General features: G+C 41.4%; 1 protein-coding gene across 2 annotated transcripts in view; it reads left to right on the forward strand.

Moving 5' to 3' along the window:
* The window catches only part of ADGB (androglobin), a 132,781-nt gene that overhangs the window by 75,377 nt on the left and 44,083 nt on the right, over window positions 1–13,321 (forward strand). For both annotated transcript variants that reach the window (XM_066248069.1, XM_066248070.1), the window contains 3 exons: window positions 4,081–4,222; window positions 5,639–5,753; window positions 8,586–8,753. In XM_066248069.1, the coding sequence (XP_066104166.1) occupies window positions 4,081–4,222; window positions 5,639–5,753; window positions 8,586–8,753 (425 nt within the window). The remainder of the gene's footprint in view (window positions 1–4,080; window positions 4,223–5,638; window positions 5,754–8,585; window positions 8,754–13,321) is intronic.

The raw sequence follows: 13,321 nt of genomic DNA on the forward strand, positions 1-13,321 counted from the left end.
GCCCAGGGGAAGCACGGTGACAAGGCTCAGAGGAAGTTACAGACCTGCAGTCAGTCCAGGGGAAGCACAGTGACAAGGCTCGGAGGAAGTTACAGACTTGCATTAAGTCCAGGAGAAGCACAGTGACAAGGCTCAGAGGAAGTGACAGACCTGCAGTCAGCCCAGGGGAAGCACAGTGACAAGGCTCAGAGGAAGTTACGGACCTGCAGTCAGCCCAGGGGAAGCACAGTGACAAGGCTCAGAGGAAGTTACAGGCCTGCAGTCAGTCCAGGGGAAGCACAGTGACAAGGCTCAGAGGAAGTTACAGGCCTGCAGTCAGTCCAGGGGAAGCACAGTGACAAGGCTCAGAGGAAGTTACAGGCCTGCAGTCAGTCCAGGGGAAGCACAGTGACAAGGCTCAGAGGAAGTTACAGGCCTGCACTCAGTCCAGGGGAAGCACGGTGACAAGGCTCAGAGGAAGTTACACACCTGCAGTCAGTCCAGGGGAAGCACGGTGACAAGGCTCAGAGGAAGTTACAGACCTGCAGTCAGTCCAGGGGAAGCACGGTGACAAGGCTCAGAGGAAGTTACAGACGTGCAGTCAGCCCAGGGGAAGCACAGTGACAAGGCTCAGAGGAAGTTACAGACCTGCAGTCAGTCCAGGGGAAGCACAGTGACAAGGCTCAGAGGAAGTTACAGGCCTGCAGTCAGTCCAGGGGAAGCACAGTGACAAGGCTCAGAGGAAGTTACAGGCCTGCAGTCAGTCCAGGGGAAGCACAGTGACAAGGCTCAGAGGAAGTTACAGGCCTGCAGTCAGTCCAGGGGAAGCACAGTGACAAGGCTCAGAGGAAGTTACAGGCCTGCAGTCAGTCCAGGGGAAGCACGGTGACAAGGCTCAGAGGAAGTTACAGACCTGCAGTCAGCCCAGGGGAAGCACGGTGACAAGACTCAGAGGAAGTTACACACTTGCAGTCAGTCCAGGAGAAGCACAATGACAAGGCTCAGAGGAAGTTACAGACCTGCAGTCAGCCCAGGGGAAGCACGGTGACAAGGCTCAGAGGAAGTGACAGACCTGCAGTCAGTCCAAGGGAAGCACAGTGACAAGGCTCAGAGGACGTTACAGACCTGCAGTCAGTCCAGGGGAAGCACAGTAAGGAGACATTTCGGCTCTGGGGAAGGAACCCATTCCCTCTTCAGACTCTCCAGGAAAGTCACGTGTACACATTTCCTGTGATGGTCTTACTCCTCAGACATCAAGGACTGTGCTCACTCTTACCAACACCTCTTCCCAGCCACCTGTTTAACTCACTGAAACACCCAGTCACTCTGTTTTTCTTTCCACCTATCCATGTTATCATTTTTGATTCTTTCAAAACCTGTTAAAAACCATGCACCTATCTTTCTTGAATTTGACAATTCTGAACTCCTTTGCCTCCATCCCACTTTGCCCGCAACGTCATGCTTTAGCACTCATTGTACCCATAACTGCATCATCTCAGTTATCTCAATTTCAAGCTCTCTGACCCCCACCTGCTGGCTCTCCAGTTCGCTCTTTTTGGAACTCCTACACTTCTTTGACTCCATTGGGACCACCGTCCATCGACCCCTACCACTTTCTCTCTTCCCATCACTCTTCTCATATCTTTATTTCTCTCGTTCCCAGCAAGCTTTCCACATTCCACTGTTACAATTGTGCTCTCACCTGCACCTCAGTACAATTGTTCTTACACAATATCCATTGACTTCAACAATGGAACTCTGCACCGAACTTGTGGGTTGCATTAGGGCAGCTGGATGTGACTGGAGGAAAAAAAATAATCATACCAGCTAGCCCCACTATTGAGGACCTCAGACCTCTAAAAGGCCCTGAAGCACTGATGATGTCTCTAGTTCATTCATTCTCCCACTCTCATTCTGCAGAATGACTCCTTCAAACCTTTAAGTCTCTGTCTTCAAATGTCTGATACCCGCTCTCATCCTTACTCATTTTCAACTGACGACCTTGCTGCTTATTTTACCGTAGAGGTAGAAAAAAATCGGAAGTGACTTGCCTAGTCATCCCGTAATGCACTCTCCCTAGCTCTTTCTAGCCTTCCCTCCTGTTCTGATAGATATACGGTCCCTGCTTCTCTCTAGGACCAGCCCCTTCCTCACACACGCACATATGCACAAAACATTCTCTATTTACTTGGCCTGTTTTTTAAAAAGTATTTATCTCTAACTCAAATTAAGAGCACCTGGCACTGTAGAGGTTCAATAAGTATCTTTTGCATGCTTAATATTGACTGTCTTGCAGACTTTGAGGGCAGAGACCATGATTTTCCACCAAGATATAGCCAATGTTTTATATAGTGTCTAGGATGTAGCCGGTGGACAATAAATACTTGTTTAACAAACTTTTCAAACTTTAGTGGTATAAGCTTAATATTTCTACCTAACCAATAGCTCCTAAGCCACACCATGTCCTAAAACATTTAAATTCTATGTGCATAGAGGTGTTTTGGGTCATGTTGGGACCTTCTATGCTCAGCTTGAGTGTTACCTGGAAATAGGGTAAAAAATAAAGTCCTGAGATCTAGCATACTGCATGGTGACTATAGTTAACAATATTGTATATTTGAAAGTTACTAAGAGAGTAAATCTTAAAGCCCTTCTCACATGAAAAAAACCTTATGTGTGGTGATGGATGTTAACTGAACTTACTGCGATAATCATTTCATAATATATGATATATCAAATCATTATGTTGTTCACCTCAGACCAGGGGTCCCCAAACTACGGCCTGCGGGCCACATGCGGCCCCCTGAGGCCATTTATCCGCCCCTGCCGCACTTCCAGAAAGGGCACCTCTTTCATTGGTGGTCAGTGAGAGGAGCATAGTTCCCATTGAAATACTGGTCAGTTTGTTGATTTAAATTTACTTGTTCTTTATTTTAAATACTGTATTTGTTCCCATTTCATCTTTTTACTTTAAAATAAGATATGTGCAGTGTGCATAGGGATTTGTTCATAGTTGTTTTTATAGTCTGGCCCTCCAATGGTCTGAGGGACAGTGAACTGGCCCCCTGTGTAAAAAGTTTGGGGACCCCTACCTTAGACTATGCAATATGTCAATTTTTTCTCAATACTTTTTAATTTAAAAAGTATTTTGCGCTCAGTTATGGATAAAGAACAGTTGATATTCTTTCTTTAAGAGAAAACACTCAACATTAAAATTGAATTTATGCTAATTATTTGCTATTTCTACACACAAAGCTAAGAATCAAAAGTAAAATCTTAGGTAAACCATGGACTATTTGGACCTTGCTTTGCCACTATCTTAGGAAAATCTCTCATTTTCCCAGATGTGTCTTTTTTTTCTTTAAAGTTGCACACAGAGATATGTTGTAATCACTGCTGTAGATAATAAAAGTGATGGTATACTACGATGCAAGGTCCTTGTCTGTCCTCTTTTTCCTAACGTTCTCATTTCTGGTTTCTTCACCTGAAAGGATAATTATGAGGAGAAAAATAGGACAGAAAGGAAGATCTGAAATACACTTAAATATTATTTCTAGTAATATTTATCCAGAGCACCTGACCAGGCGGTGGCACAGTGGATAGAGCATCGAGGACCCAGGACTGAGGCACAGAGGGCCCAGGCTCGAAACCCCAAGGTCACCGGCTTGAGTGTGGGCTCATCTGGCTTAAGTGTGGGGCTCACCGGCCTGAGCGTGGAGTCACTGACTTGAACCCAAAGGTCCCTGGCTTAAAGCTCAAGGTCGCTTGCTTGAATCCAAGGTCACTGGTTTGAGCAAGGGGTCACTTGCTCTGCTGTAGCCCCCTGGTGAAGGCACATATGAGAAAGCAATCAATGAACAACTAAGGTGCCCAATGAAGAATTGAAGCTTCTCATCTCCCTTCCTGTCTGTCTGTCCCTATCTGTCCTTCTCTCTGATTCTCTCTGTCTCTGTCAAAAATTTTATCCAGAGCAATTTCTAATATTTTATTACTATTTTAGAACACCTCTATTTCCTGATTATTATTATTATTATTAATGTTGGAAAGTGAAGGCCAGCTATACTCTTAACAATAAATTTTAATATTTTTTACTTTTCTTAGCTTTAAGAAAAAACAGCCCCCCGATAGAGCCTGGACTACTTACAGTTGAAACATATTCTTGGAAATCTCTGAACCCACGTGGTCTTGTTCTGAAGATTCATACTTATGCTGCCAAGGCTTCTATGGTTTGCCTGCCTATTGGGTATGGAGTGACTTCATTTTTCCATAGTAAAAATTGTTTAAAGCCTTGTAAGCTGTTAATAACTAAATAATTAAACATTATGGAACTTCAGATATTGTTCCCTAAAGTGATTTGATAATGAAAGGTCTATGATTATTATTTTTGAAAACAAATAAATTTTTTAAAAAAGCTATACACTAAATCCTCTTTTGAAAGACTAATAATTGTTAGAGTCTGGTGATTTTTTTTTTAGTAAAACCTATGGTTTATACTTGTTTAATCCAGCTTAACTAAAATTCATTTATTGAAAAATCCTTTTATTTTCTTTTAAATCTCATTATATTCCTTAACAAGAACTATGATTTTATTTAAAACAGATTGAAAAACAGAGCTTTTTCCCCTGACAAATTATAGTTTTAGCTATAGTTTACTTTTCATTGTGGCTTTATATTTGATTAAGATAATGTTGGATGATTACATCACAAGTTCTATTTTAAAGAAATTAGTTATAATCAAAAGTTTTTCTTGATTTTGATAAATAAAATTCAAAATGTTACCTCTTATTTCAGATGAAATAAATATTTTTCTTGGATTCCCCTAAGATCTATCATGCTAGTTCTGTGATCAAGGACAACTATGGCTCTGATACAAAAAGAAAAACATAGACAACAAAATCAAATGCTAAAATAATCTACACCAAGCATCTAATATTTCTAAAAATAATAAATTTTGAAATGTTAATATTTCTCACGTTGACCCTAAAGACTCGAGGATGAAGAGATTCTCCCAGACCCCATTACTCTTGTTGAATGCTCATTTGTTGAGACAACTAAGAGCAGGGAGCTAATACAGAATCTTCTTATATTCATGTTTTCTTCTACTGGGTTTAACCTATCAGAATCCAGAGTGCTAACCCTTACACTATGGAACCTGCTTGGATTTAACTTATCAACATGAAAAATTTTGAGCATGCTCTAATTGCTCCATAACTAAAAGAAAAATAAATGTCCCTGCTTTCAGTGACATTGCAACCTGGTAAGAGAGAGACAATCAACATATATGACATTATGTATTTGTGAGAAAAGGACTGTGAAATCTATAAAACTTTATACCACCATGAATTATTGTTGGTAGGGAAACAAAAGTGAAGTCTTTCTCAATGTGACTGCAATATACGGGAGATAATTCCAATATGTGCACATTTGTCACTTAGTGTAACTACTTTACTTTTTTTTTGCCTGACAGTTAGTGAAATGTAGATTACATGATATCTGATGGCTTTTTACTGTGAAAATTCAAGGTTATTCCATCTGTGTTAAGGAACTGAAAGCTTACTAATGGTTGACTTTGACCACAAACTGTCATCAAGAAACACACAAAGGCAAGAGCTCCAACAAAGGAAGCCCTTGGTCCTCACCCATTTTCCATTGTCTTTAGGAGACACTTGCTGCTCTTCACGGCATACTCCCCAGTAGGGCATTCCTTACACGTCTGCAGCATGGTGACGTTTATCATTGGGGATGAGGACGTGGTGCTGCCAAACTTTGAGCCGGTAAATATTTTAGCAACTGTGAGTTTTTTTGTATGTGCCTTCTTTCAAACAATTTGAACTAAATCAATATTCTTATTTTGTATTCAACTCACCCATTCGCTTTTTTACCTTTTAAAATTATTAAGTATATTTTGCAAGGAATTCCTAATTAAGATATGTACAATAAACACTCTAAACCAGGGATCAGGAAACTTTTTGGCTGAGAGAGCCATGAACACCACATATTTTAAAATGTAATTCCGTGAGAGCCACACAATGACCCGTGTACGTTATGCATTATCCAGTAAAAATTTGGTGTTGTCCTGGAGGACAGCTGTGATTGGTTCCAGCCACCCGCAACCATGAACATGAGCTGTAGTAAATGAATGGATTGTAATACATGAGAATGTTTTATATTTTTAACGTTATTTTTTTTTATTAAAGATTTTTCTGCGAGCCAGATGCAACCATCAAAAGAGCCACATCTGGCTCGCGAGCCATAGGTTCCCGATCCCTGCTTTACACTAAAAGAATACAAATAAAATAAGATTAGTTGTTCTCCAACAACCAGTTTCACCTCTGTTGTGCTGAATCTTTTTTCACATCTGGTAGCATTTCACATAAATTCCGTAGTATTACTGGTCCTTCGTGAACTATAAAGGATCAGTACACTCCTTTTTAATACAGTTTAAAATTTTGATATTATACCTCTTCCTCGGCCTAGCGAATTTGTAGTGTGTGTCTCTGGGATTCAAGAGGAGAGTATCCATGGCGGGTCTGCACTTCTCCTTCATGTCCTCTTTCTCCTCCTGGTCTGTCCCTGGTTTCTGAAGGAAGAGAGGAGGTAAATGGGGCCAGCACCTCCCCTGAGGGCCTGTCTTGGTTTTAGATGGCCTCTATGCAGCATCCTCTTTAGATATGCGGACATGTACATATTGGGGGCCTTCTCACTGCAAAAGTCAGCTTTATCCCCCCCTCAACCCATCTCTACACACCATATTTTCCTATTGATAAGACAGGATCTTTTCAGATAGACACTAAAACTCTTGCTGTATTTCCGAGGCCCAGGCAAGCTCAGGTTCTGCATTCCTGCCCCTCTGGGCAGTGGCTGTGCAGTGTCCCGGCGGCTGCCTCCTCTCCCTGTGGCATGGTCAGTCCCCGGGCCTCTCCTTCCCACTCCAGGACACAGGAAGATCAGCAGGCCCACTTTATAAATAGCTCTCATTCCCTCATACAGTGTGTCCATAAAGTCATGATGCACTTTTGACCAGTCACAGGAAAGCAACAAAAGACGATAGAAATGTGAAATCTGCACCAAATAAAAGGAAAACCCTCCCAGTTTCTGTAGGATGATGTGGCAGCATGTGCGCATGCGCAGATGATGACGTAACACCATGTAATACAGCGAAGCAGCCCACGGCCATGCCAGTCGAGATGTGGATGGTACAGAGGAAAGTTCAGTGTGTTCTGTGGCTTGCTAAATTCGAATCCGTGACCAAAGTGCAATGTGAATATTGGCGCGTTTATAACGAAGCGCCACCACATAGGAATAACATTATTTGGTGGGATAAGCAGTTGAAGGAAACCAGCAGTTTGGTGGAGAAACCCCGTTCTGGTAGGCCATCAGTCAGTGACGAGTCTGTAGAGGCTATACGAGATAGCTACCTAAGGAGCCCTAAAAAATCTGTGCATGAGCCCACATGGAACTGCACTGAATAGGTATGAAACTGGGAGAGTTTTCCATTTATTTGGTGCAGATTTCACATTTCTTTCGTCTTTTGTTGCTTTCCTGTGACCAGTCAAAAGTGCACCATGACTTTACGGACACACTGTATTTACCTTGTTTATTTTAAAATTTTGTTCTGACTTTTCTCTGAAGAAAATAAAAATAATAACTGCTTTAGATAACATGGGTTATCTCCTTTGTGGTTTCTTTAGGTGATTTAACTTGCTAGCTGCTTGTTATCTTGGTCCGTGCACTCATACTTCTGTGGGGTGAACTCCTTCCTCCCTCTTATAGAAATTATCAGAGCTCAAGGCCCAGCCCCAGGGTTCTTTGGTTCTGAGGAAGAAGCCACTCAGGGCCACACTTGCTCACTCCCAATGCTGCCACTTGACCAGACAACGTTTACAATCATGGCTTCGCCTCAGGGAAAAACCCCATAGGAAAAAGCCTTTCCCTGGGCTGTGGGAGTTTGGCAGGAGGTAATGGAGATGCAGAAACTTTCGGTTGCATTTCAGTGGCACTGTTTTTCACCAGGTTCTCACCCCAGCAGGGAGTCTCTGCTGTCCAGGCGCACCTGCTGGGCCACTCCTCAAAACCTCCGCAGGAAACCCTGGAACAATGGTCACACCACAGCGCCCCCTAGGGAGAGCTCAAAAATAGACATTACAAAGCTTCTTTCCGACTTCACTCTCTCCAGGCTGCCTCCAGGCACCTGTGCTCTGTGCAACTAACACCTCCACTACCCATCACAGGCCAGTCAAGATGGTAGACAGACTCCTTAGGGATTTCTCCCTTTTTATGCCAAACTACAGACTTATTGCAATTTGACATCCAGTACTCCTCAACAGTTTTATTGAGGTATAATTGACAAATAAAACCGGAACATATTGAAAGTGTACATCACGGTGATTTGATGTACATTTACATTGTAAAGGGTGTCCCCACCTAGTTAATTAGCACATCCATCACCTAGCAAACTGCTTTGATGAAGTAAGTTCTCTGCAATAGCTATTATACCAGCCACATATAATAGAGATTTAGTATATTAGCAGAAATTAAAGTTTTGTATGCCTAATTATACTTAAATGAATGAAAGCAAGGCTGTCTATGATGCTTTGTCTTCCCAGGAGAGCTACCGCTTTACTGAGCAGTCTCTAATAATTTTCAAGGCGGTTGGAAATGTGATTGCTAATTTCAAAGATAAGGATAAACTTTCTGCAGCTCTGAAGAATCTACAGGCAGCCCACTATCCTGTACCCCTCCACCACAAAGAGTTAACTGCAGAGCACTTCAGGGTAAGCATGTTCACTCTATGATGTTCTTAGGAGGATACTTTCTCCCCCCCCCCAAAGCTGAACTTGAGAGATATTTTGATGGATGCAATTTTGGGAGGAAGTGACTTTGGGAAGCAGAAATGATGGGGTAGGCGGAATGAGATGAGAAAGAGAAAAATGTGTGTTAATCAATGTGATATTTGCTGCTAGGGGCTGCTGCAGCTGAGCTGTCTGGGGGACCCTGATAAATTGTTTAGGACATCCCTTAGAAGGGTCCCGCTGAAGGATGGGAGGTTGTGAGACTCCCACCAGCTCTTTTCCCACTGACCCCCACTGACTGATGGTTGCTCTCGAAAGTATTAACTTCTTTCTCGCGGTTAAAACACCTACTGGAGCTCTACCCAAGAGAAAAATAAACTTCTGTTATCTTAATGACAAAAGGTAGTTTTGCAACTTGGAGGTAGGTGCCCAACAATGTTAGGCTCCCATCCTCTACTGATACTGGGAGATAGGGACGTTATGTTCCAGATGATTACTTCCCCAAAAGATGATACCCAGGTCCTTGAAAAAGATACTTTTGGATCTTAAAGCTGGCAAGAAGCATAGTTAGCTTTTTAAAAAAATGTACATACTTTCAAGGAAAGAGAATAAACTTACAATTATAAGTTTTCTAAAGAAAATGCTCTAAGGAAAGGGAGGAGAGGATTCTCTTCCTTTATTTTTCACAAAGAGAATAAGTGTTTTATTTATTTTTTTTATTTGTATTTTCCCCTGCGGGGTCCTCTTTCTTAGCTGGTAACCTTACCAGGGATGCAAACCACTCCCAGTTGAGAACCACTGACCTGAGGCATACGTAATATACAAGACATATATGCCAGGATCTACCTCTTGAGCTAGTGTGATTATACCTTTTTTAAGTGAACTCTTGTCATCCATTCTTGAAGGTGGTGGCTCTAGATGGCTCAAGGTGGTAGTCACAAGCTCTAAAAATAATTAAATCATTATACTAGAAGGTTGCTATAGAGTCCACTGCTGACCCTGAGGCCATAATTAGTATTCAGCATCTATCTCCTCTCCAACCGCGTCCCATTCTAAGTTTTCCCTTGTTCCAGCCAAAGTTTCATCTGATCGAGTTGCTTGCCTGGTGAGTAACTCAGACAGCCCATCCTGATGGATATGAGACCTTGACTGCCCTACTGTTATCAGGCCATGGTTGCTGCAATTAATCTTTCTTTGTAGAAGCACCAAGAATTATTCTAACAAATGCAGGCATAACTCTTCCTATCCCCCTCATGCAGCAGAAACGCCATTCTCTCCCAACTCAGTCATATTAGTATTTTTTTTTCCTGCCTGTCCTCCAGGATGAGGAATTCAAGCTTGTCCTCAGGATGAGGCAAATGTCACAGTTTAGATTTACTGTTAAGTTATATTGTATTCCCTAGTGGGAATTTTCGCTGCCAACCACCTTCAGGAATGAGGTCCTCCATTCCAGCAGACTCCTTGCTATGAGAACAGAAAACACTAATCATTGCAAATGAGTCCCTGGACATGATGGTAAGAGAGACCAGTCCTACTTCTCATCTTGAAATCCCAGGTCTCCATGTTTGTATAGTTGTTGTAGACAAAGCACTACATATTGATCTTGGGTTCTGTACATACACAATTGCATCCCGGGGACAACTGCCCCAATTCTGCAGGGTGTCATCTCCAGACATTTCTCTTAGCTGAGCCTTTTATATGCCATTCCATTCTACTAGGAATTCTATCAATTCTGTCTATGATATATGTTGAGACCAAGGGGTCCCAAACATTCCCCAATGGTTAAATCTTTACTGGATAATGTGCCCCTTGGGCCAAGGGATGGTAAGCTGGACCCCATGTTTTCAAGTTGAGGTTTCTGTAACCCTCTAGATATCGAAGCCAGCAGAGGTACTGAGGACAGGGAAAGCAAACTCATGTGTGAGACAAGTGTCCATTCTAGTCAGGCTTGCTGCCTCTCCTCAATAGAAGTCCACTGAAGTCAACTGCCACCAAGTAGCTGACTGGACTTGTCAGAGGATGGCACCGTTTCAAAGGATCAGGGTCAGTTTCTCTTGCCAACAGGTTAGGCAGCTAAGCATGGGTGAAAAGAACTCATGCTATTGGGCCCTTTTATAGTCACTGTCCCTGCTACCAAGATTACTTATGCATGGGCCCAGTGTCACTAGCCCAGATCAAATGTGTAAAGGGCCTTTGTGCATGTATCATTTACACGATAGGGAGCTATTCGAGTAAGAAAACATCTTCATTTTATACTTTGGAAATTACACATCTAGATGACATTTTCAGAGAGCCAAGTTCCATAAATCAATAGATCCCAAGTTATTCTTGTCAAATCAAATGTGTTGTATTATGAGTATCTCAAAGATAAGAATTCTGTCACTAGTAAATAACATTGGTGTGCGTGCTGGAAGGTGTCATTAGCAAGTTAACGAGAGAATTGGACCAGGTGATTTTTCTTTCTCTCCTGGGCTGCTCACATCTCCTGCATACCACTCTCTTCCTTTAGTCCTCACTCAAAGCAGAAGGCTTTTTGAGTTGCTCAATAAGTTCATTGGAATAATATTCCCCAAAGCAGAATATCCTACTACCAGAGTCCACAGAGGACCATCGGGCACTGTGTTCTTTCTTGATCGCAATGTCTTACCATTTAGCTTAGAGGGGAAGCCCAGCATGCCCAGGCCTCTGGACACCTAAAATCTCCATGGGTGTGGCAGACCCATGAATCTACCGGGTTTTTTCCCCTGTAGGATAAGGTATATGTCTTCATCAGGAATCCAGAGTACGGCCACTTTCTGCCCACAGAAAGAGCTTGCTGTGTCATCAACATTCACATGTAGACCAGAATGATGTACTGTAGAATGGCAAGATGCTTTAGGACTCTGAATACTCAATAGTAACAGAGTAAAAGAATTAAAATACTTATCTATTGATTTTTTAGATTTTTATCTTAAATGTTGAAATAGGGAATATTTTAGCATGTCACAAAACACATCAAGAAGCTGGATGTGTTGATCTATTGCAGTGGTAGTCAACCTGGTCCCTACCGCCCACTAGTGGGCGTTCCAGCTTTCATGGTGGGCGGTAGTGGAGCAACCAAAGTATAAATAAAAAGATAGATTTAACTATAGTAAGTTGTTTTATAAAGATTTATTCTGCCAAACTTAGCGAAAATCCAACATAGAGTACTTGGTAAGTAATTATTATTATATGTTTTAACTTGCTGTAACTCTGCTTTATAAATTTTATAAAGTAAAGTTACTTCCCTACTTTATAAATCACCATTACTGTGGAACCGGTGGGAAGTTATAAAATTTTACTACGAACAGAGATACAAAAGTGGGTGGTAGGTATAAAAAGGTTGACTACCCCTGATCTATTACAACTACACAGGGACAATTTTTTGACATGTAAGGATAAGAATGACTCAGTGAGGAACTTCAAAAAGAGAACAAAAGGCTCTTAGAACTTACCTTTTTTTTCCTTCTATTTATAGGCATGTTTTCTCTACCCCTAAGTTCATATCATAGAAAATATGGCTTTTAAGTTTCATATCCTTTTCCCACACAAGGTCAGTTTAGAAAGCCTTTCTGATTTTATATTATTGCTCCAAATGACAATAATTTGTTCAGCTTGGGTTAACATCTTGGTCTCAGTTACTATTGCCAGTTTATGGGGCAGGTAAAATTACAGGCTATGAGACTAGGTGTCTGTTTTTATTTCTTTTTTATTTTAATATAAGCAAACATTTCTTGAGAAAATCGCAGAAGTAGAAGAACTGAGTTATGGAAGAAGTGAGCTAACTGGGCTGTGTGGCCTCAGGAAGCAGGTTACAGAGGCAGAAGAAGGGCCCTTGCAGCTTAGGAAAAAGAAAGGCAAAGAGGACACACCTGGGAGAAGGAGAGGGGGAAAAGTGAGGGAGAGAGAGAGAGAGAGAGAGAGAGAGAGAGAGAGAGGGAGGACACGTCCTTTGATTCCTCATTTTCATACATATGGGGAAGGGTGACGAATTGTCAGAAAATGTGGACTCAGCAGGAATATGTGTTTTCTTAATTAAATTTATTGGGGTGATATTGCTTAATAGGATCATATAGGTTTCAAGTGTACATTTCATGATACATGATCTGTATGTTGCATTGTGTGCCCATACAATACATGTTTTGTTGTGGTCTAAAAATCTTCTATTAGTCCTCTGTGATAAGATAAAGAATGAGACAGCACCAATACTTTCTGAACAGGGGTCAGTGGCTTGAGAAAAACCCCAATGTCAAAGGTAGAACATTCTTTAGGCAATGATGAGTCTTCAAAGGCTTTTACAACACAAAAGACAAATCACATAGGAAAAACAGATGTTAAATATTTTCAATATTTATTTTCAAACATAGTTTAAATGTAAATAGGTTTTTGGAGTTCTTAACCAATTTATATAGCTTGTTTTATTTTTTCATGAGTAGGTGTGATACATGATGTAAAACTATCAAAATGTAAAAAAGCTTTTTCATAAAAAGTAAAAACTCATAAATGATAAAGTAATAACTTTGGGTAGTTAA

This window comes from Saccopteryx bilineata, chromosome 12 (genome assembly GCF_036850765.1).
Source record: "Saccopteryx bilineata isolate mSacBil1 chromosome 12, mSacBil1_pri_phased_curated, whole genome shotgun sequence".
Classification (NCBI taxonomy): domain Eukaryota; kingdom Metazoa; phylum Chordata; class Mammalia; order Chiroptera; family Emballonuridae; genus Saccopteryx; species Saccopteryx bilineata.